Here is a 27231-nt window from a genome sequence, read left to right as displayed (position 1 = left end):
TACTGACACATCTGAGTTTTCCTAGAATCAAAGGCCCAAACCAGTCTTATCCCCTCTGGTTCCCCATCTCCTTTCTCCTCTCTGCACAAACTGCTTCTCCTTCAGCACCCGGCCATCTTGACTGCCTCCTCTCCTCCAACCATGTGGCCTCTCTCCCCTGAAACAACATGGTCTCCTCCTCTGTACAACAACATGGTCTCTCTCTCTCTCTCTCTCTCTCTCTGCCCCAAAATGTCTTCCTAGCTCCTCTTTTTAAAACCTTTTGGCGTGAAAGCCCTCCCCCAGCATACATTAGTATAACCAAGCCCCTTCCCAAGCAAGAAGGTAATTAATTGTATCATGTGAGAGCATCATCATGTGAGCAGTGCCCATTTTTAACAATCAAAGTGAGCAAAACCAAATAACACAGATTTTAGAACTTATTTGCCCAACAGGAACCTACTGCTGCCCCTCAGCTCCAGCATCGAGTCTCTCCATTGGCAGCTGTCACCAGACATGGTGGAGCTAGACTGTGCTGGGCCAGTGGCGTAGAGAGGAGGGTAAGGGGGTCTCTCATGCCCTGGGCACCACTCACAGAGGGGCACCAGATGTCTCCAAGACAAAGAAGAAAAGCAAAGTAGAAGCATAGTTAGGGGGGAGGGGGTGCCAATAAAGTGTTGTGCCCCGGACGCCAGTTATGTTCCCTACACCAATGGTCCCCAACCTTTTTTGGGCCACGGACCGGTTTAATGTCAGAAAATATTTTCACGGACCAGCCTTTAGGATGGGACGGATAAATGTATCAATGACCGAGACAAGCGTCAAGAGTGAGACTTAGATGGATGTAACAGAGGGAATCTGGTCATTTTTAAAAAATAAAACATCGTTCAGACTTAAATATAAATAAAACAGAAATAATGTAAGTTATTTATCCTTTCTCTGAGGACCAGTACCAAATGGCCCACGGACCGGGACCGGTCTGCGGCCCGGGGGTTGGGGACCACTGCCTTACACCACTGGCTGGGGCCTAGTCGGCTGGGTACCACCCACATCGCCTAGGGATTGAAAGTGGAGGGAGAATGCGGGCCTGTGGCTTTAGCTGCCTCAAGGGTTTCAGATAAGAACAGATACAGGTAGGGGCACCCAGAGCCAACTTCTCCTGAGCTCAGGACTCTGGGTGTGGGCTGGAGTGGGGTGGGTGAGCTATAAGAGGGACACTCTGCACAGGGCTCTCCACAGTTGACTTTTACTCTCGTCTGAGCCCAGATCAGACCCGCTGCGAGCAGCCACAGTCTCACTGGGCTGAGGTGGGGAGTCTGAATGGATCTCTTGACTCTTGCTTGAAGAGGAAACAGGAAGAGTCCTGCACTCTGGTCTGAGAAAGGCCTAGAGGTATGAGTTTGGGGTGTTTTTCTTTTACCAAAAAGAGAGCTTGGGATATGAAATTATAAATGGGTAGATATGGAAAGCTAGATTCTGCGGTCTTGAGTAGAAGGGTGTCTCAGGTATGGACTTCTGAGTCTGAGGAAGGAGGGGGTTAGGGAACTGAGAGCTTGGGTATGAGAAAGAACAAGCTAGGGAACGAGACTCTTGCTTTTGGAACTTTTGGTCTTTCCGGCCCTCTGCAGAACACGCCTTTCCTCCACGTGACAGTCACAGAGGCTCAGAGAGGACACATGGCAGGTCCCAGTCTCTCACCCCTGCTGGTTGTACTGCTGCCCTTGGCCCTGGGAACTGCTGGACAAGGAGGTGAGGACCAGACAGGGGGCCTGACCTTGTCCCTGGGCCTCACAGCGTCCCCGCCTCCCCTCCCCAGGGCCCCAAGCTCCAAGGAGTCCCTCAGTCAGGACCCCTCCCCCTGCAGCAGCTTTCTCCCTTGGAGACAAGACTCTTCTGCTATGTCCCCTTTCCTCCTGCTTCCTTATGACCCCTGAGGTCCGGGTGCCCTCCAGGATGCTCCCTGCCCTCAGTGTGTCTCCCACCAGTGTCCAGCCGGGGCTGCCTGCAGACCAGACGCTCCCCTGGGTTCTGGGCAGGCTCCCTCCCTCTCTCTCTCTGTCTCTGTCTGAAGTTCTCTGTGCGCTGGGCTCAGTTTCTGCCTCTGCCCTTCTCCGTGCCTCCCTGTCTGTCTGCCTCTCTCTCCATCACTGTCTCCGGAAATCCATCCGCCGCGACCTCAGACTTCCCCTGACGCCTGCCTGCCACCCATGTTTTCTCCGTGTCTCCATGCAGCCCAGGATACAGGGGAAAGGATTGTTAATGGAGTTCCATGTCCAAGAGGCTCCCAACCCTGGCAGGTGGCCCTGTTTCAGGGCAGTGAGTTCGAGTGTGCCGGCATGCTGATCCACGAGCAGTGGGTGCTCACCGTGGCCCACTGCTATCGACAGTAGGTGCAGGGAGCCACAGCGGTTCGCTTTCCTTCTGGGTCTCTGTCCCTGCCACTCTCTGCCTCCGTGTCACTCTCCGGGGGCTCTGTCTCTCTCTGTGTCTCTCTCTCTTCCACACTCTGGGTCTCTGTCGATCTCTCTCTGGATCTTTGTCCCTTTATCTCAGGAGATTTGTCCCCTTCTATCCCCCTCTCTCAATCACAGTGTCTCTCTCCAAACGTTGCCTTTTATTTTTTCCAGTGAGTACACCGTGCAGATGGGCAGTGACCTTCTGGTTGGTGGGAAAACCCAGAGAATCAGAGCTACAGAGTCATTCCCCTACCCTGCGTTCAGGATGCTAAAACAAATTCATGATATCATGCTGGTGAAGCTTAGCAGCCCAGCCAATCTGTCATCGACTGTGAGGAAGGTCAACCTGCCCTCCCACTGCAAACCCACTGGGGCCAGGTGTACCATTTCTGGCTGGGGCAGCATCACCATCAATGTAGGTGAGGCTACAACTGTAACCTGGTAGCCCAGATCCTCAAAACTATCCTTTTCCAGACCTGGGAGTCCCAGCCCCCGGGTTCTCCACCCTCGATCCAGAACTCCTAGCCTTTAGATCCTCCATCCCAAGATCCATAACCCTTAAATCTAAGGCCTGCATTCTTTGGGCCCAGAAGTCCAGAACCCCCGCCTGCTCCTCACTCAGACTAAGAGTTCCTGTCCCCCAGATGCATTTCCAGAGACCTAGGCATCCAGGACCCAACCCTTAGACACAAGAGTACTTGCCCCCAGGAACTTTTCCTACAGACCCAAGTGTTGAAACCCCTAACTCCCTCCTTCCACAGATAGGAGGAGCCTTGGTCCCTTCACCTTTCACCCTCTGACCCGAGAATCTGGACCTCAGAACCTTCATCCCTCAGTGCCAGGAGTTCAGAACAAGATCTTCTCTCACTCAAACCCAGGAGTCCCAGATTAGCTCCTTCTCATAACCGCAGTATTGAGTCACCCCGCCCCTCCTGCTTCAATATCCAGGCCCCATTCTTTTACCTCAACCCTCGGGGGTCCACCGGCCCCAAGACTCTGGCTGACCCCTAACCTCTCCAACAGTGACCAATCCGCCAGAGCTCATGTGCTCGAATGTTTCCTTCGTATCCTACAAGGACTGCAGGAAGTTTCACAAAATCCTATTGAAAGAATACATCATCTGTGCTGCTCCCCCCGACAGACTCTCTTATGCCTCCAAAGTGAGTCCCCTTCTCTCCAGCCAGGCCCTGGGCCCCGCTGCCTCCTGGCACGGAGCCTTGTCTTCCCCTCCCCCACAGTCTGCACGCCTGATCCCGGTGCTGAGCCCCACCCCCACCTTCCCAGTTCCCTTTCCTGGCTCTCTGCTCAGTCCTCTGCCTAGCTCAGAATGGGAGCCAAGGGCAGCTAGTGTGGCCTCGGGGGTGGGCACAAAGTTCAAGAACAGAAACTAGAGGTGGGAAAATGGGGCTGGGACCATGAGAAGGAGAGTGAGGCACTGGCTACCGGCACAAACACTAAGGGGGCACCAAAAGGTCAGTGACCACGATAAATCACATCCCAATGAATTATTTTAAAAATAATCTATGCCGCCTGAGCAGGTGGTGGCACAGTAGATAAAGCATTGGCCTGGGACACTGAGGATCCAGGTTTGAAACCCCAAAATCACCGGCTTGAGGACAGGATCACTGCCTTGAGCATGGGATCATAGACATGAACCCATGGTTGCTGGCTTGAGCCCAAAGGTTACTGTCTTGAAGCCCAAGGTCGCTGGCTTAAGTAAGGGGTCACTTGCTCTGCTGTAACCCCCCCCCCCCATCAAGGCACATATGAGAAAGCAATCAATGAACAACTAAGCTGTCACAATGAAGAATAGATGCTTCTCATCTCTATCCCTTTCTGTCTGTCTGTCCCTGGCTGTCCCTCTCTCTGTCTCTCTCTCTCACTAAAATAATAATAATAATACATGCAAAAAAATCCATGTGAACAAAATATCAGAGCTTTCAACAAAGAGCAAGTATTAACTGCTCATTCTATTTGCCTTGGGCTCTTATGTGGTTCAGCACAGCACTCTACTGACCCTGTGTTTATCTAAAATTGGGATTCTAGGTTTGTGGTGAAATTTTTTATATTAAATTTAAGTTTTACTGTATTGCATTAAAATACTCATTGCAGTCACTGAAAAGTGCTTGGGGCTAATACCCTCCTTATATAGCTTTGTACCTGGTTCTGGAAAAAGGAGGGGCCCCTCCATTTTGTCCCCCTTCCTCATCTGTAACCCCCCCACACCCCGCTCTGCCTCTGAGAATCATCTTCCCTCACCCCTCTCTACACCTCACTTCATTTTCCTGTTTTCCTCTGTGTCGCTCTGTGTTAGGATTTCTCTCTCTCTCTGTCTGCTTGCTTCTTTGTACCCTCACTCTATTTGCTCTTTCTGCACTCTCAGTTTTCAGAGTGCACAAAGAGCAAATAGAGAGGGGGTGATGGGACAGGGCTGTGTGTCCTAAAGAATGGGAGGTCCCCCTCTGTCGCACACTGAGGAATAATTCATTAAAGTGCAAGGCTGTGCAGGGACACAGAACCCCACACTCGGAACAGTCCCATGCTCGGTTAACTCACCTCTGCTGCGGTCTTGAAATTTATATATTTGAACCTGGTGGGTTACATTTTCACTTTGCACTGTACCTTGTGAATTAGGTCACTGGTCCTGCCTCATTTCCAAGACTACCCTGTCCTCCATCCCTGGGTAAGGGAATGTATCGATTTTCAGGAGATAACGCTCCCTTTCCCAGTTGCTTGGCAAAGAGTGGTTCACAATGAAACATAAATGAGGCGCTGACTTTCTGGAAACCCTCTCTGTACCTTCCATGTGATTAGTCTCATTGACTGGAGAGCAAGCCAATGCCTTCAGAAAACCTGGCTTGCCCTCTGCATGATAACATTAATAACTGCTCTCCCATTGGTCTACAGAGACAATATGTCTCTTCCTATTGGTCAGGGTGGCAGGCTATTGTCTGGCTGGACAAAGACTTGGTAACTGTGGAGACTGTAAGACCTCAGTGCTGGTTGTTCTGAAGCCAAAGCTAATCTGCTCTCTCCCCTGCAGGGTGACTCAGGGGGACCGCTGATGTGCGAAGGCTCCCTGCAAGGGCTGGTGTCCAGGGGATATTTACCTTTCAACCCAATTGTTTACACCCGTGTATGCAAGTACTATCAATGGATAAATGAGATTATGAAAAACAATTCCTAATCTCTCCATTCTCTCATCTCTCCATCCTTATGCCCTGAACAGGAAATTCACAGAAATAAAGGTACCCATGACCTCTAGCCGTATTTGGCATTACTATTTTAAAAAGTCATATTAAAACCTCAATAAAATTCCAAAGAAATAAAATAAAATTAGCAAAAAACACAAAAACTGGTAAACACGCAGTGAGACCTTCAGCTTCCACCACTGGAACTGAAAAATTGGAGTACATTTAATGGCAGGTGGTTGAGCAAGATGAATCGAGAGCCTTATTAAGCACTTTGATCCAGTAATTCTAGCAAATCCAAAATGTGGGCAAGGTTTGGTCCTGGTCAGATGGCTCAGTGGTAGAGCGTTGGCCTGGAGTGTGGAAGTCCCAAGTTTGAATCCCAGTCAAGGCACACAGGAGAAGTGCCCCTCTGCTTCTCCACCCTTCCCCCTCTCCTTTCTTTCTACCTCTCTCCCCCAGCCAAGGCTCCATTGGAGCAAAGTTGGCCCAGGCACTGAGGATGGTCCCATGGCCTCAACCTCAGGCTCTAGAATGGCTCTGGCCACACCAGAGCAACGCCCCAGATGGACAGAGCATTGCCCCCTAGTGGGCATGCCGGGTAGATCCTGGTCAGGCGCATGAGGGAGTCTGTCTGTGTCCCCACTTCTAATTTCAGAAAATAAAATAAAGTGAAACACAAGATGTGGGCAAGGTTTGAATTCATCATGTTATCTGTCATAACAAAGCAGTGGTGTATAGCCAGTAGTCATGGTTGTCGCAGCCGCCAGGCAGGTGCAGGTTTGCATTTGATTAGGATAGATGATAGAGATACAACGGAACCAAGAAATGGTGGGCCATTACCTTTATTCTGGCCTTGCAACCAGCTGGGGAGTAAATACACACAGCGTGAAAACACATCCCTTTTCATTCAGGGCTCCGAAAGCCACTGACTTTCTCCCAGTTTTCCTAGAATCAAAGGCCCCACCAGCTCAGTCACCTCTGGTTCTCATCTCCTTCTCTCTGCACAAATTGGCTTCTCCTTCAGCACCCGCCATCTTGGCTGCCTCTTCCTTGCAAAAACGTGGCCTCTTTTCAAAAATGGCCTCCTTCTCTTAAAACTTCTCAGTGCAACAACCCCTCCTCTACCAAACATTAGCATAACCAAGCCCTCTCCCAAGCAGAAAGGTAATTAGCCATATCACATGGCAGCATGAGCAGCGTGAGCAGCGGCCATTTTTAACAATAAAAGTGAGCAAAATCAAATAACTCAAATTTTACAAACTTATTTGCCCAACAAATGAAAACACTGAACATATACCAATTAGTGGATTATTTGTATAAACAATGAATCTATTTAAGGCAAGGATATTAATGAGGCTGTTCAGGATAATAATTATGCAGAGTCATTGTGTGAAATGATGAAAGAATGTTTATGTCATATAATGTTAAATGAAAAAAAGGAAGACACAAAAATGTATATGCATGAGATCCTCACCGTATAAAATGAAATATCCATGGAATAAAAATCTGAAATAGTGCATACCAAACGGCATGTGGACGTAGTCATGGGGTGTCTCCTTCCTTCTGTTTCCTTTATGTGTCTGTGCACTTTGCTTTAGTGTTCACTTTATTGATTTTAGAGACAGAGAATGGGAGAGAAAGACAGGAATATCGATCTGTTCCTGTATATGCCCTGACCAGGGATCAAACTGCCAACCTCTGCACTTCCGGACAATGCTTTAACCAACAGTTTTCTGGCAGAGCGACCTGTGCACTTTTATAGCCTGAAACATAGAGGTAGGACCTCTGAAGAGCTAAGATTGTGGAGGGGAGGAGATCTTAACGGAGGCGCACAGGAAAGGAAAATGTTTCTGATTCGGAGCCTTTACTCTGCCTCTAGCCCAACGGGGGGTGGAGGGGAGAGGAGGGAAGCGGAAAGAAGGGGAGGGAAGGGAAGGAGGAAGAGAGGGAGAAGAGGCATGCCAACTTCATTATGGTAGTAATGTATTTGAAAGCTGTTTTTGAGCATTTCACAGTGACAAACTTGGAGAAAGGAAAGTGATTTTCAAGAAAAATAGTGTTGGCACTTAGGACACTGGGATTCACGGAAGGCCTGACACAACTGAGCACCCGGAGTCTAGAATAAAAGAGAAAGATGGGGTGGAAACGTGGGTAGGTGGGCTCCTGTTCTCCAAGAATTTGGGAAAGGGGACTGTGAAAGGAAAGAGGGAAGAGGGAGGGCTCCCCTGTGACTCAGAACCCGGCAAGGTCCCCACACTCCTGGTTCCTGGGCTCCCTGGGCAATCACACCGCAGACTCTGCTGACTCCGGAAACCTCTCCAGCCTAAGACTCACTCCTTCCAACTCTGTTTCCAGTTTTTCCTCCAGAATTCCCTTTCCCCCAACATTTCCCAGATCCTTCCTCTCCTCATTTCACCCTCCTATTGTGTCTCTTTTGGACTTCACTCCCCACTTTTTCCCATATTGCAGAAATTCTACAACCACCAAAACCCTGCTCAGGAAAACAGGACCCCTCAAAATACTGGAGTCTAGCCGCCAGCACCTCCTCCCTCTGTTTTAAGAGTCTGTGCCCCCAGATACTCTTACCTCTGACCCAGGGGTCTACCTGCCCATCACCTCCTCTTTCAGAGCTAGAATTCCAGGCCCCCAAGCCCCTTCTTTCTTAGATCCAGTAGTTGAAGCCCTCAACCCCTTCACATCTAAGACCCATCAGTCTAGATCCTAAGACACTCCTCCCTCAATCCGCTCAACCTGGACTCCTAACCATCTATTCCCTCGGAGCCAGGAGTTAAGGCCTGCAGCCCTTTCTTCACTGAAACTCAAGATTTGGGGGCCCCAGATTCCTTCTGACTCAGAGTTCAGAGTTCAAGCCACCAGCCCCCTCATTCCTCACACACAGGAGTACAGATCTCCAGCCTCATCCTGCCTCTGGGTAAGTGACACGTTGAAGGAATGTCTTAGACTTGGGGGCACCCACCATCATGAAGCTCCATCAGCCTCTCTCTCCAGCATGCTCTGCTAAATCAATATATTACCCACAGTTTTAACAAGTAACAAAACATGGCCGTGGCACCAAGTCAGGCCGGAGGCGCCTGGCCCTGTCACGCCTCTGCTCCATTGTACGAGTCTGGAGGCGGATTTATTTGCAGTGACTTGATACAGAGCTCTTGCTGGATTTTTGAAAGGTACAGTGGTGACACTTCTAGGTCTGGATACCAAGTAACACGGAGACACAGGTTTCCTTTACAGGGGGATGCAGGACGGTTAACATCTCACACGAAACGTTTACCAAGGTGTGCGGGTAAAAAGTAAGCATGAGGAATGTTGGGGTTATCTGCTTCTGTTTATCCCTGGAGATCTGAAAAAAGAATTCATTCTGACATATGAAGCATGTTATTACACCGGTTGCACAAAAAAAAGTGGGCAGGGCCTGCTCAAGGTGAAGGTTTACCTATCATTTAGGACACAGGACGTAACTCCCACAATAGCCCCCTCAGTGAGGAATAGTTTTATGATAGGAACATCCCATGGAGCTATAGTGAGAAAAAGAATAAACTTGAGACTCAAACAATACAACTAATTTATGAATATTAATTTTGTATTTTACTGAATTCATTTATTAGTTCTGATGGGTTGTTTTGTTTTGGGGATTTTTGGTGGAATCATTAGGGTTCTCTGTTGTGGACCATTAATGGCAAAAAGCCATTATAGATTCGAGGCTTGGCAGGGGGCTAAGTTCTACCCCCTCCATCTCCATATTTGGCTTTGATGCTGAGTGTTTGCACCCACTCCACTTCCTTCCTTGGGTTGCAGGAAGCAATAAACATGCCCTTCCTCTGACTCTTTGTTTGTTTCAGATGTTTGTAAATTTCACTAATGTATCCTGTTTTTGCCTTGGGAGAGTTCCTGTCTTAGCCTTTTATGTGCAACTTTGTATCAGGGTCCTTGATTTGCATAGGTCTATATAATAAAGCGAACTGGGGCTGTGAGGCACTCAGATACTGCCAGGCAGTTTGAAGAGTCCTCCCGGTCCCATTGGTTTTGTTTTGACAAGTGTGTTTCCTCAATTCCGCACGTTATTTGGAGCCGCGCTGGTCCGCGGCAGTTCTCTATATAGCATATCATGTCATTTTAAAATAATTATAGTTTAACTTTTTCCTTTCCAATGCTGTGGCTAGGAATTCCGATACTATAATGAATAAAACTTGTGGAAGTAGACATTCTTGTCTTCTTGATTTTTTTTTTTTTTTTTTTTGACAGAAAGAGAGAAAAGTCAGAGAGAGGGACAGACAGACATGGAGAGAGATGAGAAGCATCAATTCTTTGTTGCGGCACCTTAGTTGTTCATTGATTGCTTTCTCAAATATGCCTTGATCTGGAGGTCACAGCTGAGCCAGTGACCCTTTGCTCAAGCCAGTGACCTTGGATTCAAGCCAACGACCCCGTGCTCAAGCTGGTGAGTCTGTGCTCAAGCCGGATGAGCCTGCACTCAAGCCAGCAACCTCAGGGTTTCGAACCTGGGTCCTCCACCTCCCAGTCTAATGCTCTATCCACCATGCCACCACCTGGTCAGGCCTGATCTTCTTATGTTTATTTTTAATTACAGTTTACTTTCAATATTATCTTGTGTTGGTTTCAAGTGTTCTCCCCAGTATCTCCAGTACCCAGCTGGCATCACCCATAGTTAGCTCAATATTATCGATCATATTCCCTGTGCTGTACTTCACATCCCCATGACTACTTTGTGACTATCAATTAATACTTCCTAATGCCTTTACCTTTTTCATCTAGTTCCCCAGAACCACTCCCCTCTTTCAACCATGAGCCCACTCTCTTTGTCTGTGAGAGTGTTTCAATTTCATTTTTTTCATTTATCTTGTTCTTTAGATTTCACAATTAAGTGAAATCATATGGCCTTTGTCTTTAGCTGACTGACTTATTTCACTGAGCATAATACCCTCTATGTCCATCCAAGCCTTTGCAACAGGTAAGATTTTATTCTTTCTCCATGGTCGAGTAGTACTGCCTTGTATATATGTACTACGGCTTTTTTATCTGCACGTGTACTGATGGGCACATAAGTTGCTTCCATATCTTGGTGATTGCAAGTAATGGAAACTCTCCTGTACTGTTGCTGGGAATGCAGATTGGTGCAGCCACTATAGAAAACCATATAAAGAGTTTCTCAAAAGCCTGACCAGGCGGTGGCGCAGTGGATAGAGCATCAGGCTGGGACATAGAGGACCCAGGTTTGAAACGCTGAGGTGCCGCAACTAAGAATCGATGCTTCTCATCGCTCTCCCTTCCTGTCTATCTGTCCCTCTCTCTGACTATCTCTGGAAAAAAAAAAATAATAATAAGAGTTCCTCAAAAAATTAAAAACTTAACTGCTTTATTATAGTCCTTTTATTTCTGTAGCATTGGCTGTCACTTTGCTTTGACTTTTGATTTTATTCAAAAATTTGAATTTTAACCCTTTTTTATGAATTTGACTAAAGGTTTATCAATGTTCTTTACCTTTTCAAAACAAAGCAGCTCTTGGTTTTATTTATCTTTCCCATTTTTTAGACTCTATTTCATTTTTTTTCCACTCTGATCATTATTATTTCTTTTCTTCTACTCACTTAAGATTTTGTTTATTCTTATTTTTCTAGTACCTTTAGGTGTAAGGTTATAGTGTTTATTTGAACTCTTCTTGTTTCTTGAGATAGGCTTGTATTGCTATGAATTTTCCTCCTGGAACTGTTTTCACTGTGTCCCATAGATTTGGGGTTATTGCATTTCCATTTTCATTTGTCTCAAGGTGTCTTTTGATTTCTTCCTTAATTTCATTGTTAACTCATTCATTATTTAGTAGCACTGTTATTTAAGCTCCAGTGGCTTGTGTGATTTTTTTAGTTTTCTTCTTATAATTGATATCTAGTTTTATATCATTGTGGTTGGAGATGCTTGACATAATTTCTCATTTATGACATAAAATCTCATAAATTTATTGAGAATTGTTTTGTGGCCTAACATGTTGTCTATCTTATAAAATATTTCATAAGCACTTAAAAAAATGTGTATCTGCTTTTAGGTGAAATATTCTAAAAAATATCGATTAATTCCATCTGGTCTAATGTGTCCTTAAAGCCACTGTTTCCTTGTCCATTTTCTGTCTGGAGGACCTATCTATTGATCTCGATGGGGTGTTAAAGTCCTCTACTATTATCATATTAATGCCAATCTCTCCCTTTATATCTGCCAATACTTGCTTTATATATTGGGGTGCTCGTAGATTAGGTTCACAGATGTTTACAAAGTTTTATCCTCTTATTGGATTGATCCCTTTATCATTATCAAATGCCTTCCTGTGTGTCTTTTTGTGTGTGTGTGTGACAGAGACAGAAAGAGAAACGAACAGACAGACAAGAAGGGAAATAAGTGAGAAGCATCTAGTTGTTCATTGATTGCTTGCTCATATGTGTCTTGAATGGGGGGCTACAGCAGAGCAAGTGACCCCTTGTTCAAGCCAGTGACCTTGGGCTTCAAGCCAGCTACCTTTGGGCTTAACCAGCAACCATGGGGTTATGTCTATGATCCCACACTCAAGCCAGCAACCCTTGGGTTGGACCTTGGGGTTTCAAACCTAGGTCCTCTGGGTCCCAGTACAATGCTCCATCCACTGCACCACTGCCTGGTCAGGCACTCTTCTTTGTGTCTTGTTACAGCTTTTCTTTTAAAGGGTATTTTGACTGATATGTACTGTATTGCTATCCCAATTTTTTGTTTTGTTTTTCTGTTTCCATTTATATGAAATACCTTTTCTATCCCTTTATTTTTGGTCTGTGTGTGTGTCTTTCCAGCTTAAGTGGGTCTGTTGTAGGCAGCATATGTATGGGTGTTTGGTTTATTTCCATTCAGCCACCCTGTGTATTTTGATTAGAGCATTTAGCCTATTTAAATTTAAAGTAATTATTGATAGGTATGTAGTTATTGCCATTTTATTAACTGTTTTCTGATCGTCTTTATAGTTCTTCCTGTTACTGTATTAGTCTCTTGCTCTCTTCTCTTATGTGTTGATGGCTTTCTGTATTTTATGTTTGGTTTGCATTCTCTTTATTTTTTTTATAAATCTCATAGATTTTTTATTTGGGGTTACCTTGTGCTTCATATATACCAAGTTGTGTTTATAGAAGTCTATTTTAGGATGATGGCTGCTTAAGTTCAAATACATTCTAAGATTACTACAATTATCACTCACCCCATGCAGGTTTATGATTTTAAATTATTTTTACTTCTTCTGTGTGTATTCTTTAATTTATTGTTATAATTACATATGATCTTCCTTTTTGTCTTTTAACCTTTCTACTTACTTTATAGTTGGTTGATCCACTGCTTTTATTAAGTGTTTGCCTTTGACAACGAGCATTTTTTTCCTGTATATTCTTATTCAGAGTTTTGATCTTTTCTTTTCTTTTCTTTTCTTTTCTACCTAAAATCTCTATAACTTTTTTGTAATAATGGTTTAGTGGTACTGAATGTTTTTATCTTTTTCTTGTGTGAGAACTTCTTTATCTCCCCTTTGCTTATTTTTTTTCTTTCAGTAAGAGGAAGGGAGGCAGAGAGACTCCCACATGAGCCCCTACTGGGATCCACTGGGCATCCCCACTAGGGGGCGATGTTCTGTCCATCTGAGGTGTTGATCCATTGCTCAGCAACTGACCTTTTCTTAGCACCTGAGATAGAAGTCATGGAGCCATCCTCAGAAACCAGGGCCACCTCGCTCCAATTGAGTCATGGCTCAGGAGTGGAAGAAAGAGAGAAAAAGAGAGAGAGAAAGAAAGAGAAGTGAGGGGGAGAGGGGTGGAGAAGCAGGTGGGTGCTTTTTCTGTGATCCTTGATCAGGAATTAAACCTGGGGACATCCACATGCCAGATCGATGCTCTACCATTGAGCCAGCCAGCCAGTGTCCCCTTTGATTCTAAATGATAGCTTTTCTGGGCAGAATATTCTTGCTTGTGGTTCTTTGCCCTTCATTTCCTTGAATATTTCATACCATTTCTTTCTGACCTGCAAAGTTTCTGTTGATAAATCAGCTAACATTATTATAAAAGCTCCCTGTACATACCTGTTATTCTCTTGCTACTTTTAACTTTTTATTTATTGATTACAGAGAGAAGGGGGAGAGAAACAGACAGACAGAAACATCTATCTGTTCCTGTATGTGCCCTGACCTAGGATCGAACCTGCAACCTTTGACTATTGGGTTGACACTCTAACCAACCAAGCTATCCAGCCAGAGCTTTTTCTTGCTACACTTAGTACTCTCTCTTTTTTTTTTTTTTTTTTTTTTTTGTATTTTTTTTTTCCTGAAGCTGGAAACGGGGAGAGACACTCAGACAGACTCCCGCATGCGCCCGACCGGGATCCACCCGGCACGCCCACCAGGGGCGAAACTCTTCCCACCAGGGGGCGATGCTCTGCCCCTCCGGGGCGTCACTCTGCCACAACCAGAGCCACTCTAGTGCCTGGGGCAGAGGCCAAGGAGCCATCCCCAGCGCCCGGGCCATCTTTGCTCCAATGGAGCCTTGGCTGCAGGAGGGGACGAGACAGAGAGAAAGGGGGGGGGGTGGAGAAGCAAATAGGCACCTCTCCTATGTGCCCTGGCCGGGAATCGATCCCGGGTCCCCCGCATGCCAGGCTGACGCTCTACCGCTGAGCCAACTGGCCAGGGCCTAGTACTCTCTTTTTATCTTTAACGTTTAGCAATTTAATTGTGATGTGTCTTGGTGTGGGCTTCTTTGAGTTCATCTTGTTTGAGATTCTCTGCATTTCCTGGACTTGTGTGTCTATTTTCTTCAACAGATTAAGAAAGTTTTCAGTTATTATTTCTTAAAATAAGTTTTCAATCCCTTTGTCTTTCTCTCTCTCTCTATCTCTCACTCTCTCTCTCCTCTTCTCTTTCTAGTACCTGTATTATGTGAATATAAGTCTGCTTGATGTTGTCTCAGAGATTCCTTAAACTACACTCATTTCTCTTAAATTATTTTTTCCTTTTTGTTGTTTTAATTAGGTATTTTATGTTCATTTATTTCCAGATTCCTGATTTCATCCCCTGCTTTATCTGATCTGCCATGAATTCCTTCTAGTGTATCCTTCGCTTCAGTTATTGTATTGTTCACTTCTGGCTGGCTCAATTTTATGTTTTCTCTCTCTTTGTTTAGTTCTCATTGAGTTCATATATTTTTCTCTAAGTTCACTGATCATCCTAATAACCAGTGTTTTAATTCTGTATCTGGTAGAATGCATGTCTCCATCTTATCTACTTCTTTTTCTGTAGTTTTGTCCAGTTCCTTCATTTGGCACATGTTTCTCTGTCTCCCCATTTTGGCTGCACCCCTGTGGTGTTTGCTTCCAAGTATTAGATGAATCTTCTATGTCTCACAGTCTTTGTTTTTATGTGGGGGTTTGTTTGTGTGTGTGTGTGTGTGTGTGTGTGTGCGCGCGCGCGAGACAGACAGGAAAAGATAGAAAGAGGTACAGACAGGGACAGACAGACAGTAAGGGAGAGAGATGAGAAGCATCAATTCTTCATTGTGGCATCTTAGTTGTTCATTGATAGCTTTCTCATACGTGCCTTGACCAGGGGCTACAGCAGACCGAGTGACCCTTTGCTCAATCCACCTAACTTGTGCTCAAGCTGGTGAGCTTTGCTCAAGTCAGATGAGCCCACGCTCAAGCCAGTGATTCCAGGGTTTCAAACCTGGGTCCTCCATGCCCCAGTCTGACACTCTATCTACTGCACCACTGCCTGGTCAGGCTGTGTCTCCCAGTCTTGACAGAGTAGACTCATATAGAAAGTGTCCTAGGAGGGCCCAGTGGCACAATATTCTGGTCACTTTAGCTGAGTGCTCCAGCAGTGCCCCCATGGGTTGTGTGTGTCCTCCAGTGGTAGTTGGGACTCTATTGCTGCTGGAATATCAGTTGGTAAGTTTGACCTTCAGGTTGGCTGGATGTAAGGGTTGGCCATGACTATAGTACATGAAGCTGATCCCATGGAGCAGAAGTAACTGTGACAAGGCTCTGCTGCCAGCCAAGTCCACCCTTCAGGATTATCATTTGTGGAACTCACTGAGTGGTGCTCAGATGGTGTTTGAAACCAGCCACTAGGCACATTGGGACTTGAGCCTCTTGAAAGAGTCTCTGGTGAAGGCCAAAGTCAGATTTGATGCATGCCTGCACCAAGGTAGCTGACTGGAAGGAGAGTTCAACAAATAAATAGCAGTGTTTGCAAGTACTTTTTGCTCTAGAAAGTGCTTCCCTGTCTTTTGCCTCTACTGCAGCCCCTCGGCTACACCCTGATTAATCAATTTAGTTCTTTCCTATGTATCTGTGGTAGTTTTTGAGCTGCTTCCCCTGCACTGAAGCATCAAGCAACTGAATTTGTGAATGTAGGAGTTTGTGGCATACACTTTAAGAGCAGCATTTTTCTGTCTCTCGCAGCCCTGTGTGTTTCTAGAATAAAATCCCCCATAGATTTCACAACTACATATTATTGGGACTCTTCCCCCAGCACTAGTGCCCTAGGCGAGGGAGAGCTTTATGGGCTGGGACCCTTCATTCTTCAAGGAGGATCTCTGCAGTGGAGATATCCCCCAATTCTTCATCACAACAACATGCTTGTGGGACCTCCTCATTGTTACTTCTCTGTCTTTTTTACCATTCTTGATGTGGCTTCTTCTCTATATCCTTAGTAATAGAAAATCAGTACAGATAGTTTTCAAGTGTTTCTCAATGATAGTTATTCTATAATTTAGTTATAATTTTAATATAATAGTGAGAGGAGGCAAGCACAAAGTTACCTACTTTGCCATCTCTGTGTGTGTATGTATGAGAGAGAGAGAGAGAGAGAAAGAGAGAAGTACAGATAGGGACAGACCAGCAGGAAGGGAGAGAGAGGAGAAGCATCAATTCTTCATTGCAGCTCCTTAGTCGTTCATTGATTGCTTTCTCATATGTACCTTGACCGGGGGGCTACAGCAGAGCAAGTGACCCCTTGTTCAAGCCAGCAACCTTGAGCTTAAGCCAGCGACCTTGGGCTTCAAGCCAATAACTTTTGGGCTCAAAACAGCAACCATGGGTTCATGTCTATGATTCTATGCTCAAGCCAGTGACCCTGTGCTCAAGCTGGTGAGCCCACTCTCAAGCTGGATGAGCCCGTGCTCAAGCTGAAAACCTCGGGTTTTAAAACTGGCTCCACTGCGTTCCATTCCGATGCATTATCCACTGCATCACCACCTGGTCAGGCTCTACTTTGCATCTTGACTGGAAGCTGGTAGACTTTATTTTAGAGGTTTCTTAGGCAAAGGGTCAAAGTAATATGTAGAGTTGATGACAAGGTGGAAAGTAAAGTTGGAGACAAAAATAAGAGCAAGATTTTTAGGTAGTAATTGGATTGAACATGAGAATAAGGGTGGGATAAAGGTCAAAATGTTAGGGTTGGGGTTAGAAAAAGAAGTATAATTGGTAGTTTTACTAAAAGTATATGAGAGGACACCTTTCCAAGAAGTGATGTTCTTGAAGAAGGGGGAAGTAAATCCAGAAAATCAGAAACAATTGGCCTTCAGAAGACAAAGGAGCTAAACCCGAAGGTCCCAGGATCAGTGTCCAGGGTCCCCCGGGGCAAGGCACAGCTGGCAGGATGGGCAGATGCCAGTTCTCAGCTGTGATTGTGAGCTAGAGGATGAGTCAACAGGCACAGCTTCGGGAGCTAGGTGAGAGGGCGAGGGTGATGTGCATTGGGGTGTGTGGGTGGGATTTAGAAACTGGTCTGGGACTAAACCCAAGGGCATGGCAGGGCTGGGATTTAGGACTCTTGTCAGCATGAAAGGTGGCATCGTTAATAGGCTGAGGGGGTCCTGAATATTTTTTTCAGCCATATGAAACTCAGAGTAGATAATGGTGTCCCCAGGAAATGTCCTTTTCCGAGTGGGGGCTTGAGCAATGGTCAGACCGTGAGCAGTCTCCAGCATGCGAATTCAGCCCCTTAGAATTTGTGAACTGAATGGCTACTGAAGTGACCTCACCTCTTTAAAACCTCTGTTTTCTTATCTATATAAATGAAGAAGACTATTCTCACTTGAAATTATGTGAGGAATAGTGACAAGATCTGACATGTGGCACATCACACAGAAGGTACAACAAGAAATTGAAGCTGCTGTATTCCCTGGGTGATGTGATAAAGCAGGTAATATTAATTCAGGGCTTGTGAATGCCCAGTCATTTTTCTTTCACCATTTTATTTAATCTTCCCATTTGCCTCAAGAAGCAGATTTGCTCTCCCTCACTTTAGAGAACAGGAGACAATGTGAAGCTCAGAAAAATTAAGTTATCTAAAATTCAAGCCTGGACTGGTCTGACTTGGGGAACCAAATTCTGTCACGTCCCACAGCTGTGCAGCTGAGGGATCAAGAAAAGGCTGACTCTAAAGTTGTCAGAACTGCGGATGCTAGTGGTTTGCAAACTAGCATTATTTAAGTATCTCCTATATTCCCTGGTTTGGGCTGAGTGTTACAGAAAACACCAACAAATATCAGAGACATTCCCTCTGCTTGTGAAGACAAATGTTTAGCAACAAAATCGGATTAAATAACTAGAAACACTGATAGATAGGCAAAACTTAGCAGAAGAGAAGTTCTGCTTCTTTGTGAGTAAATAGCAGGGCTTCAGAGAAGTGTGGCTCCTTTCCTCTTTGTAATAGAATTCAGAGGAGGTGACCCCTGTTACCAGCTCCACCTCCTAAATGGCCTTGTCCAAGTCACCAGCATCTCTCTCTTGGACAACAGCAATAGCCTCCTAGTGTCTCTACATCCCCTTTAAATTCCTCCTACATAAAGTAGCCAGATTGATATTTTGAAAATACAAATGATTTATGTCTGTCCTCTGAATAAAATCCAAGTGATTCACCATTGTCAACAAGGTAAAATTCAAATCACCATGACCTGCAAGGTTTTTCATCTGACTCCAGGCAACCTCTGTTCTCTGAGCTCTATCTGTACGCCCCTTCCATCTCAGGACCTCTGCACCCGCTGTTTCCTCTGCATGATACCCTCCAGGCCCCTTACCTTGTTTTCTAGTTCATGCTTACTTTTCTTTCCACTCTCAGCTGTTACTTTTGGGGTTAAAACCCGCTGGTAGTGCTTTCACAATCCTCTGCACATTCACTATAAGTGTAATTTTACATTTGTGTATCAATGACTTGATTAATTTCTCTTTAACAGTGGACGGTCAGTTCCTTGAAGGAAGGGACTCTGCATGTCCAGGCTTGAGCTGCACTGTATCCTCAGCATTGGTGCAGCTAGTGCTCGGTACGTATTTTATAGTGTGTAAAGGACTAGGTCTGAGAGTAGGTGTTGGAAATATCCTGGAGAAAGAGCTACCACAGTTGATAAGGTTGGGTTTGCTGGTGACTTTGGATACCACATGAAGATTCTACTCTAGTTTGAATAACATTTACAGTTATGGTTTAAGATTGAATTTGGAATCCGACACAAGATTTGGACTCAACACTGAGGTATTAGTAATGACGAGTTTAACTGTGGGAGCCAAAAACAACCTTGAAACCAAGATAAGAACCTGATGATGATATAAGACGAGGGGGTTCCATGGAGCATTAATCTTGCAGCTCAGTGACCTCGCAAGACCCTCATTATATCCACCTCTCTGTGTGGCCATCGGTGTTGCTATGGCTTTGTCTACTTGCCCCTCCCCTCCATGGCTCCAGGAAGGCTGCCTCGCTTCCAGAATTTACATCCAGAAGGGACACCGTTTGACAGAGTAAAGGAGAGCTCTTCTCTTGTCTCACTTTGGAAAGAAGACAGTGGTTCAAAAAGTAGCCCAGTGATCTTCCCCTCATTCCTCATTGGTCAGAACTGCATCACATGTTCATTCCTAAACCAATCCCTGCACAGCAGAATATGGTTGCATGCTTGATGCAGGAAACCTTAGCTGTAGTCACATGAGGATTCAAGGTTATCCAACCAAATCAAGGTTCTGACAGAATGTTAGAAGGAGTGAATGCTTGGATAGGCAACAATAATGTATATTATGCATCAAATTATGGGACAGAGGTAGAATTGGGTTAGAGGTCGGGATTAAGAAAAGATTTGGGCTCAGAGCTGAGGAATGAATCACACTTATTCTGACTTAGAAGTTGGGGTCAATTCCACTAGTAGAATTGTGCTATCTAAAATAATGAGGCAATGGTTTCTGCTCACAATAAAGTCAAAGTCCTACCTTGCTCCTCAGTCCCTGTGCCACATGAGTCCTGTGATGTGTCTGACACCAGTGCCCGCCCTTCTCCCTTTAGCTCACCTACCTCAAGTTAAAAAGTCTTTTCTGGGCCCTGGCCGGTTGGCTCAGCGGTAGAGCGTCGGCCTGGCATGTGGGGGACCCGGGTTCGATTCCCGGCCAGGGCACACAAAAGAAGCACCCATTTGCTTCTCCACCCCCACCCCCTCCTTCCTCTCTGTCTCTCTCTTCCCCTCCTGCAGCCAAGACTCCATTGGAGCGATGATGGCCCGGGCGCTGGGGACGGCTCCTTGGCCTCTGCCCCAGGCGCTAGAGTGGCTCTGGTCGCAAAAGAGCGACGCCCCAGAGGGGCAGAGCATCGCCCCCTGGTGGGCAGAGCATTGCCCCTGGTGGGCGTGCCGGGTGGATCCCGGTCGGGCGCATGCGGGAGTCTGTCTGGCTGTCTCTCCCTGTTTCCAGCTTAAAAAAAAAAAAAAAAAAAAAAAAAAAGTCTTTTCTGTTATGTAAAGTACAGCATACAGAATGTAATCAAGAATATCCTGACAACTATGTATGGTGCAAGGTGCAGACTGAAAATATCAGAGGAAAAACTTTATAAAGTGTGTGATTTTCTAATTACTATGCTGTATGCCTGAAACTAATACAAAATAGTATATAATGTAAATTGTAATTGATAAATAATAAAAATAATTACTCAAAAAAAAAAAAAAAGCCTTCCCTGCTAGAACATTCTAGGTCATACCTTCCTTTCCTGCCTCCCTTTTTACTGTGCCAGGTAGATACTGATCAAGACAGGTAATAATAAGAGTTGGAGAAGTTGTGGAGAAAAAGGATCCCTCACTCCTGCTGGTGGGAATGTCACTATGGAAAACAGTATAGAGATTCCTCAAAATATTAAGAATACAATTACTATATGACCCATCAACCCCTCTTCTGGATAGCTACTGAAGGAAATGTTTACCTCATGTTCTTTTCTTCAACCATTCCCTTTCCCTCTGTGGTACATTTACACAATGGAATATTACACAGCCATAAAAAGAAGGAAATCTTACCCTTTGCAGCAGCATGAATGGACCTGGAGAGCATTGTGCTAAATGAAAGAAGCCAGTCAGAGAAAGACAATTCCCAGATGGTTTCACTCATATGTAGAATTTTTGCTGTTCTGTCGAAGCTGTGTCCTCAAAGGCCAGAACAGTTTCTGGCAAAGCGAAAAAGCTCTGTAAGCAAAGATGATTGTACAAAGAAATCCCTCTCACCATTACTCTGATAAAAGCCCTCCAGGTGTACTTCAGTGTGAAATGGGTCACATGATCAGAATAATATTAGAGTATGAAATATTATGCCACAGTGTAAAAAGGGAGAAATCATCTAAATGTACTAAGAGGGGGAAAAAATGTTCAAGACATTTTATAGGCTGAATAAAAGTTTACACTAGATAATACTTCCTACAGATATTTTTTGTTACAAAAACAGTACATAGTCTGTATAGAAATACATGTAGGAGACAGACTAAGTGGTCACAGTAAGCATTTAGTGGGTGAAGTTTGGAAAGTGTCCCCTTTCTTATTTGTACCTGTATATTAGATTAGGGGTTGGATTCAGGTCCAATGGCACATTTAAGATTCAGCCTGGACAAGTCCCTACAGGGTGCTCAGAGTTAGGATGTAGGGTCCCCGACACCCCACCCCACCCCCAGAGGGGCTGAAGGCAAGGAAATTGGCCACAGTGGACGACACAGAACTCAGACGATTCCTGAGCTGTGTGGGTCCTTGACTCCTGTCCTGCCCCTCAGCGCCAGCACCTGTCCCTCCCTTGGTAGCTGCCACCAGGACCAGAATGTGCGGGGGCGAGCCGGCTGAGGACCGACCGCCCCCGCCCGGCATCGGGAGTGAGGGCGGAGACAGAATGCAGGCCTATTGCTTTAGCTGCCTCAGGGGTTCCAGACAACCGCAAATTCAGGAAGGGGGTGTCCCAGAGCTGGCTCCGCCCGCACCCTAAAACACCGGGCGCCGGAGCGGGGGCGGGTGAGCTATAAGAGGGACGCCCTGCACAGGGCTAGGCAGGCTTGGCTCCCTACCTGGTCTGGAGCCCAGCTCAGATCCACAGCAGGTGAGAGGCGCCTTTGGGGGGCAGGAGGCAAAGCTAGTGGACAGCTGACAGCTAGCGCCTCCTTCTGAGGGGATAAATATGGGGGGGGGGCTGGAGGCTTCGTTCTGAGAGATGAGAAGCAGGAGGTGGAATTTTGGGTGTCTCGGAGACGGAGGGAGTCTGTGGGCCTAGAACCTGAGCTGCAGGGAGCATATGTCAGGGAAGCAAGGTTTTTAGGTCTAAGCAGGAAGGAGGTTGAGGGACAGGGCTTCTGGGTTTGAGAAAAGAGTTGTCTGCAAACCATGCACGGTTCCTGAGTCTAAGGAAGGACAGTGGGCTAGGGACCAGGACTCCTGCTTCCTGAACTCTTGGTCTTTCTGGCCCCAGCAGAAAAGACCCTTCCTCCACGGGACAGAACAACAGACAATCAGAGAGGACGGACACATGGCAGGTCCCAGTCTCTCACCCCTGCTGGTTGTACTGCTCTCCTTAGCTCTGGGATCTGCTAGACAAGGAGGTGAGGACCAGATGGGGGGCCTGACCTTGCCCCTGGGCCTCACAGCGTCCCCGCCTCCCCTTCCCAGGGCCCTGAGCTCCAAGGAGTCCCTGAGTCAGGACCCTCCCCCTGCAGCAGCTTTCTCCCTTGGAGACAAGACTCTTCTGCTGTGTCCCCTTTCCTCCTGCTTCCTTCTGACCCGTGGGGTCCGTGTGTCCCCCAGGCTGCCCCCTGCCCTCAGTGTCTCTCCCACCAGCATCTGGCTGGGGCTGCCTGCAGACCAGACTACCCCTGGGCTTCTGGGCAGACTCCCTCCATCTCTCTCCGTCTGTCTGCAGCTCTCTGTGCGCTGGGCTCAGTTTCTGCCTCTGTCCTTCTCCGTGCCTCCCTGTCTGTCTGCCTCTGCAAATTTCTCAGCTGACTGACTCCTCAGCTTTGCCTGGATGCTTGCCACCCATGTTTTTCTCCATTTCTCCACTCAGGATCGGATACTGAGAATAGAATTATTGATGGAGTTCCATGTCCAAGAGGCTCCCATCCTTGGCAGGTGGCCCTACTCAAAGGCAGTCAGCTCCACTGTGGGGGCGTGCTAATCAACCAGCAGTGGGTGCTCACTGCCGCCCACTGCAAGATGAGGTACACATCGGGAGAGCCTCAGGGGCTCCAGCTCTCCCTCTGGGGCTCTGTCCCCCTCCCTCTGGGTCCCTGTCCCTTATCTCTGCATTCCTGTTCCCCTCTCTCAGTGACAGTATCTCTCTCTGAATGCCTCTTTTCTCCCAGTGAGTACAATGTGCACTTGGGCAGTGACCAGCTGAGCACTGGCAGAGCCCAGAGGATCAGGGCCACAAAGTCGTTCGTCCATCCCAGCTACTCCACAGAGACCCACGTTAACGACATCATGCTGGTGAAGTTAGGCCACCCTGCCAGGTTGTCATCTGCGGTGAACACCATCAACCTGCCCACCCACTGCGATCCGCCTGGCACCTCATGTACCGTTTCTGGCTGGGGCACCATCACCAGCCCTGATGGTGAGGCTGCCCAGTGACCTAGGAGCCCTGACCATTGGTCCCCTCCTCCCTCACACTCAGGAGACCCGGAAGCATGCCCCTTTTCATGGCCATAGGATTGAACCCACGGCCACTTCTTAACTCAAGGTCCACAGCCCACATCTTCTCCCCACCAGCACTCGGGGGTCTTCGGCCCAGGCTTTGAACTGACCTGCAACCCCCTCCCCAACAGTGACCTATCCATCCAAGCTCATGTGTACGGATATCAAGCTCATCTCCTTCGATGACTGCAAACAAGTTTACAAGGACCTGCTGGCAAAATCCATGCTGTGTGCCGGCATCCCCAACTCGAAGACCAACGCCTGCAATGTGAGACCCCATTCCTCTGGCCCTGTCCCCCCCCCACACACTTCCTCCCAGCACGGAGCCCTGTCTTCCCCTCTCCCCACAGTTTGCATGCCTGACCCTGGTGCTGACAGTCCAGCTTTCCTGACTCTCTCTGTCAGCCCCCTGCCTAGCTCAGAGTGGGAGCCCAGGGGGCTGGCATGACCCTGAGTGTGGGCACAATGTTGAATGGGAGTTCCTGGTAGTAAGAAAATGGGACCAGAATGCAGAGAAAGAGAGTGAGGCACTGGTTTCAAGCACAAACTTTAAGGGGACACCCAAGATAATTCTAATTCAATCTTTTTTTAAAAACCCATGCAAAAGTCCTTGATGAACAAAATATCAGAATTTTCAATGAAAAACAACCAGTTTTACTGAGTTTTCCATTTGCCTTGGGTTCCCCTATGGTTCAGCCCAGCATGGCACTGAACCGGTTGATCTAAAATTGGGATAACCTCTTGGTCATGGATTTTTTTTTCATATTAAATTAGATCTTCAAGGTATTGCATTAATATATTATTTATTGCAGTCACTGACATTTCATGCCAGTAGCTTATGGCTCATTCACTTCAGCTGGGTCCTGGTTCTGAGAAAAGAAGGGGCCCCTCCTCCTCCCCACCCCTCTGAGTCCTCATCTGTAACCCCCTACCCTGCTCTGTCTCTGAGGATCATCTTCCCTCACCTCTCTCTACACCTCATTTCATTTCCTTGTTTTCCTCTGTGTCCGTTCTGTGCTAGGATATCTCTCTCTCTCTCTCTCTCTCTCTCTTTCTCTCTCTCTCTCTCTCTCTCTCTCTCTCTCTCTCTGTTCTACTTCTCTATTTCCTCTTTATTTCTCCATCTCTGCTTCTTTCTCCAGTCCCATATTTTCGCTTCTCTTTTCCCCTCCTCTTCCCTTTCTTCTCTTTAACTCTTTCTCTTCCATTCTTTGCCTCTTTTTACCCCCACTTCTCTTTGCTCACATCTGAACTCTCAGCTCTCAGCAGCTTGGGGATGGTGTTTGTTAAGGGGTGATGGGAGAGGTCTCTGTGTCCTAAAGAATAGGAGGGTCGCCTGAACAGGCGGTGGCGCAGTGGATAGAGTGTCGGACTGGGATGCGAAAGACCCAGGTTCGAGACCCCGACGTCGCCAGCTTGATCGCGGGCTCATCTGGTTTGAGCAAAAGCTCACCAGCTTGGAACCAAGGTCGCTGGCTCGAGCAAGGGTTACTCAGTCTGTTGAAGACCCATGGTCAAGGCACATATGAGAAAGCAATCAATGAACAACTAAGGTGTCGCAACGAAATACTAATGATTGATGCTTCTCATCTCTCTCTGTTCCTGTCTGTCTGTCCCTATCTATCCCTCTCTCTGACTCTCTCTGTCTCTGTAAAAAAAAAAAGAATAGGGGGGTCCCCCTTATTCCCAGTGAGGACCTGATTCATGAACGTGCAAGCTGTGCAGGGAGAGATCCCCACACTCAGGACAGTCCCGCACGACGTTTAATGCACTCACGTTGCTGTCTTGAAATTTATATATTTGCACCAGGTGGTCCATAGTTTCATTTTACACTTGACCCTGTGACTTAGGTCATTGGTCCTGCCCCTAGTTCCCAGGACTACGCTGTACAGCATCCCTGGGCAAGGGCACGTATGGATTCCCTGGAGTTGAGGTGCCTTTGTTTCATGGCTTGGCAAAGAATCGTTTTGATGGAAAATTAAGTGGGGCTCTGACTTCTTGAAAGCTCCACCCCCTGCCTGTGATTGACCAGAGCCCAAGCCAATGTCTTCAGAAAACGTGCATTGTCTTGGAATGATGGTATTAATTCTTGCTCTCCCATTGGTGCACAGAAAAAATAGTTTCTTTCCATTGGCCGGGGGAAAGCTGTGTGTTCATGAGACTAAGGCTTGATAAAGTCCGGGAATAGGAGACCTCCGTGCTGGTTACTTTGAAATCAAAACTAATCTGCTCTCTCCCCTCCAGGGTGACTCAGGGGGACCACTGGTATGCAAAGGCACACTGCAAGGACTTGTGTCGTGGGGAACTTTCCCTTGTGGCCAACCCAATGACCCAGGTGTTTATACCCAAGTCTGCAAGTACATGGACTGGATAAAGCAAACCATGAGAAGGCATCGCTAACCTCTCTGAACTCTCATCTCTCCATTGCTATGCCTCAAACAGGAAATTTACAGAAATAAGAACATCGATGACTTGTAGTTATATTTTACTTTACCTTTGCTCAAAGTCATATTAAAACCTCAACAATATCACGTGTGTAAACCAATGAAATTAAGCAAAATAAAAACTAAAGTCAAAATAAACAAAAAATAAAAAATCTCAGTGCCAGTAAAGATGCAATGAGACCAACAGCCTGAACCACACTGGAACTATAAATAGGTGTTATATTTTTGGAAGACAGGCAAGGTGAATCAAGACCCTTATTCAAGACCTTAGACCTAGTAATCTTTATAAATCCAAAACGTGGAGCAAGGTTTGAACCAGTGGACTGTTTGTGTAAACCATAAGTGGATTTGTGACAAGGATATTAATGGAACTGCTCAAGACAATTATTATAAAGAATTATTAGTATCATGGAAAAATGTTTATGCTATCTGTTAAGTGAAAAAAGTAATATACAAATGTATATGTATATGTATGTTATCCTCGCCATGTGAAATGAAATATTCATAGAATAAAGAGCATGAACCAAACTGTTTGTGGACATAGTTATGGGTGCCTTTTTCCTTCTGTTTCTTTTTCTGCACCTGTGCACTTTTATAACCTGAACAGTATAGGTGGGAACCTCTTCAGAGCTAAGGTTGGGGAGAAGAGATCCTAAGAGAGGGACACAGAAAAGGGAAATGCATCTGATTATGCATCTTGACTCTGTCTCCAGTGGTGTGTTTCTCTTTATTTCTCAGGTCTCAATTTGCCCCATTCATTAAATGGGAGGGAGAGAATGAAAGAGAAAAAGAGAAGAGAAATGATAAATGCCTACTTCATCAGGGTTAAAAAAAATTTGAAAGCACTTCTCAGCATTTCACAGGTGACAAATGAGGAGAGAGGGAAAAGGTCCGTAGGAAGGTTAGGACTCGCAGGTAGACAGGACACCAAGATCTCACAAGGGCTTGCCACAAGTGAACATCTAGCATCCCAGGTAGGAGAGAAAGATGGGGCTGGAAACCCGCATAGATGGGCTCCTGTTCTCAAAGATTGCAGGGAAGCGGACTCTGGAAGAGAGGAGGGAGGAGTCCCCTGTGACTCAGAGCCTGGTTACACCCCAGGGCCTGTAGTTATCAGAGGCTCCCTGAGCAATCGCACCTCATTCTGCTGACAGAGGAATCTTCTGCAGCCCAG

General features: G+C 46.3%; 2 protein-coding genes across 2 annotated transcripts; both read left to right on the top strand.

Moving 5' to 3' along the window:
* Positions 1-1655: 1655 nt before the first annotated feature.
* Positions 1656-8161, top strand: LOC136398194 (kallikrein-7-like). Its single transcript, XM_066372569.1, has 5 exons — positions 1656-1728; positions 2212-2365; positions 2607-2836; positions 3441-3595; positions 8099-8161. The coding sequence occupies exons 1-5, from the start codon at positions 1656-1658 to the stop codon at positions 8159-8161; spliced, it is 675 nt and encodes a 224-aa protein (XP_066228666.1).
* Positions 8162-21998: 13837 nt separating this feature from the next.
* On the top strand, positions 21999-26256 carry LOC136399188 (kallikrein-7-like). Its single transcript, XM_066374138.1, has 6 exons — positions 21999-22030; positions 22400-22526; positions 22988-23141; positions 23286-23533; positions 23745-23881; positions 25858-26256. The coding sequence occupies exons 2-6, from the start codon at positions 22454-22456 to the stop codon at positions 26011-26013; spliced, it is 768 nt and encodes a 255-aa protein (XP_066230235.1). The 5' UTR covers positions 21999-22030; positions 22400-22453; the 3' UTR covers positions 26014-26256.
* Positions 26257-27231: the final 975 nt, after the last annotated feature.

Source organism: Saccopteryx leptura, chromosome 3 (assembly GCF_036850995.1).
Source record: "Saccopteryx leptura isolate mSacLep1 chromosome 3, mSacLep1_pri_phased_curated, whole genome shotgun sequence".
In the NCBI taxonomy this organism is placed as follows: domain Eukaryota; kingdom Metazoa; phylum Chordata; class Mammalia; order Chiroptera; family Emballonuridae; genus Saccopteryx; species Saccopteryx leptura.
This window is presented reverse-complemented; position numbering and strand designations above follow the sequence as displayed.

Coding starts and splice junctions, on each gene's coding strand:
- LOC136398194 (XM_066372569.1), top strand. CDS start 1,656: ATGGCAGGTCCCAGTCTCTCACCCCTGCTGGTTGTACTGCTGCCCTTG. Junction 2,366..2,606: donor GTGGCCCACTGCTATCGACA/GTAGGTGCAGGG, acceptor TATTTTTTCCAG/TGAGTACACCGTGCAGATGG. Junction 2,837..3,440: donor TACCATTTCTGGCTGGGGCA/GCATCACCATCA, acceptor ACTCTGGCTGAC/CCCTAACCTCTCCAACAGTG.
- LOC136399188 (XM_066374138.1), top strand. CDS start 22,454: ATGGCAGGTCCCAGTCTCTCACCCCTGCTGGTTGTACTGCTCTCCTTA. Junction 23,142..23,285: donor GCCGCCCACTGCAAGATGAG/GTACACATCGGG, acceptor CTTTTCTCCCAG/TGAGTACAATGTGCACTTGG. Junction 23,882..25,857: donor CGAAGACCAACGCCTGCAAT/GTGAGACCCCAT, acceptor TCTCCCCTCCAG/GGTGACTCAGGGGGACCACT.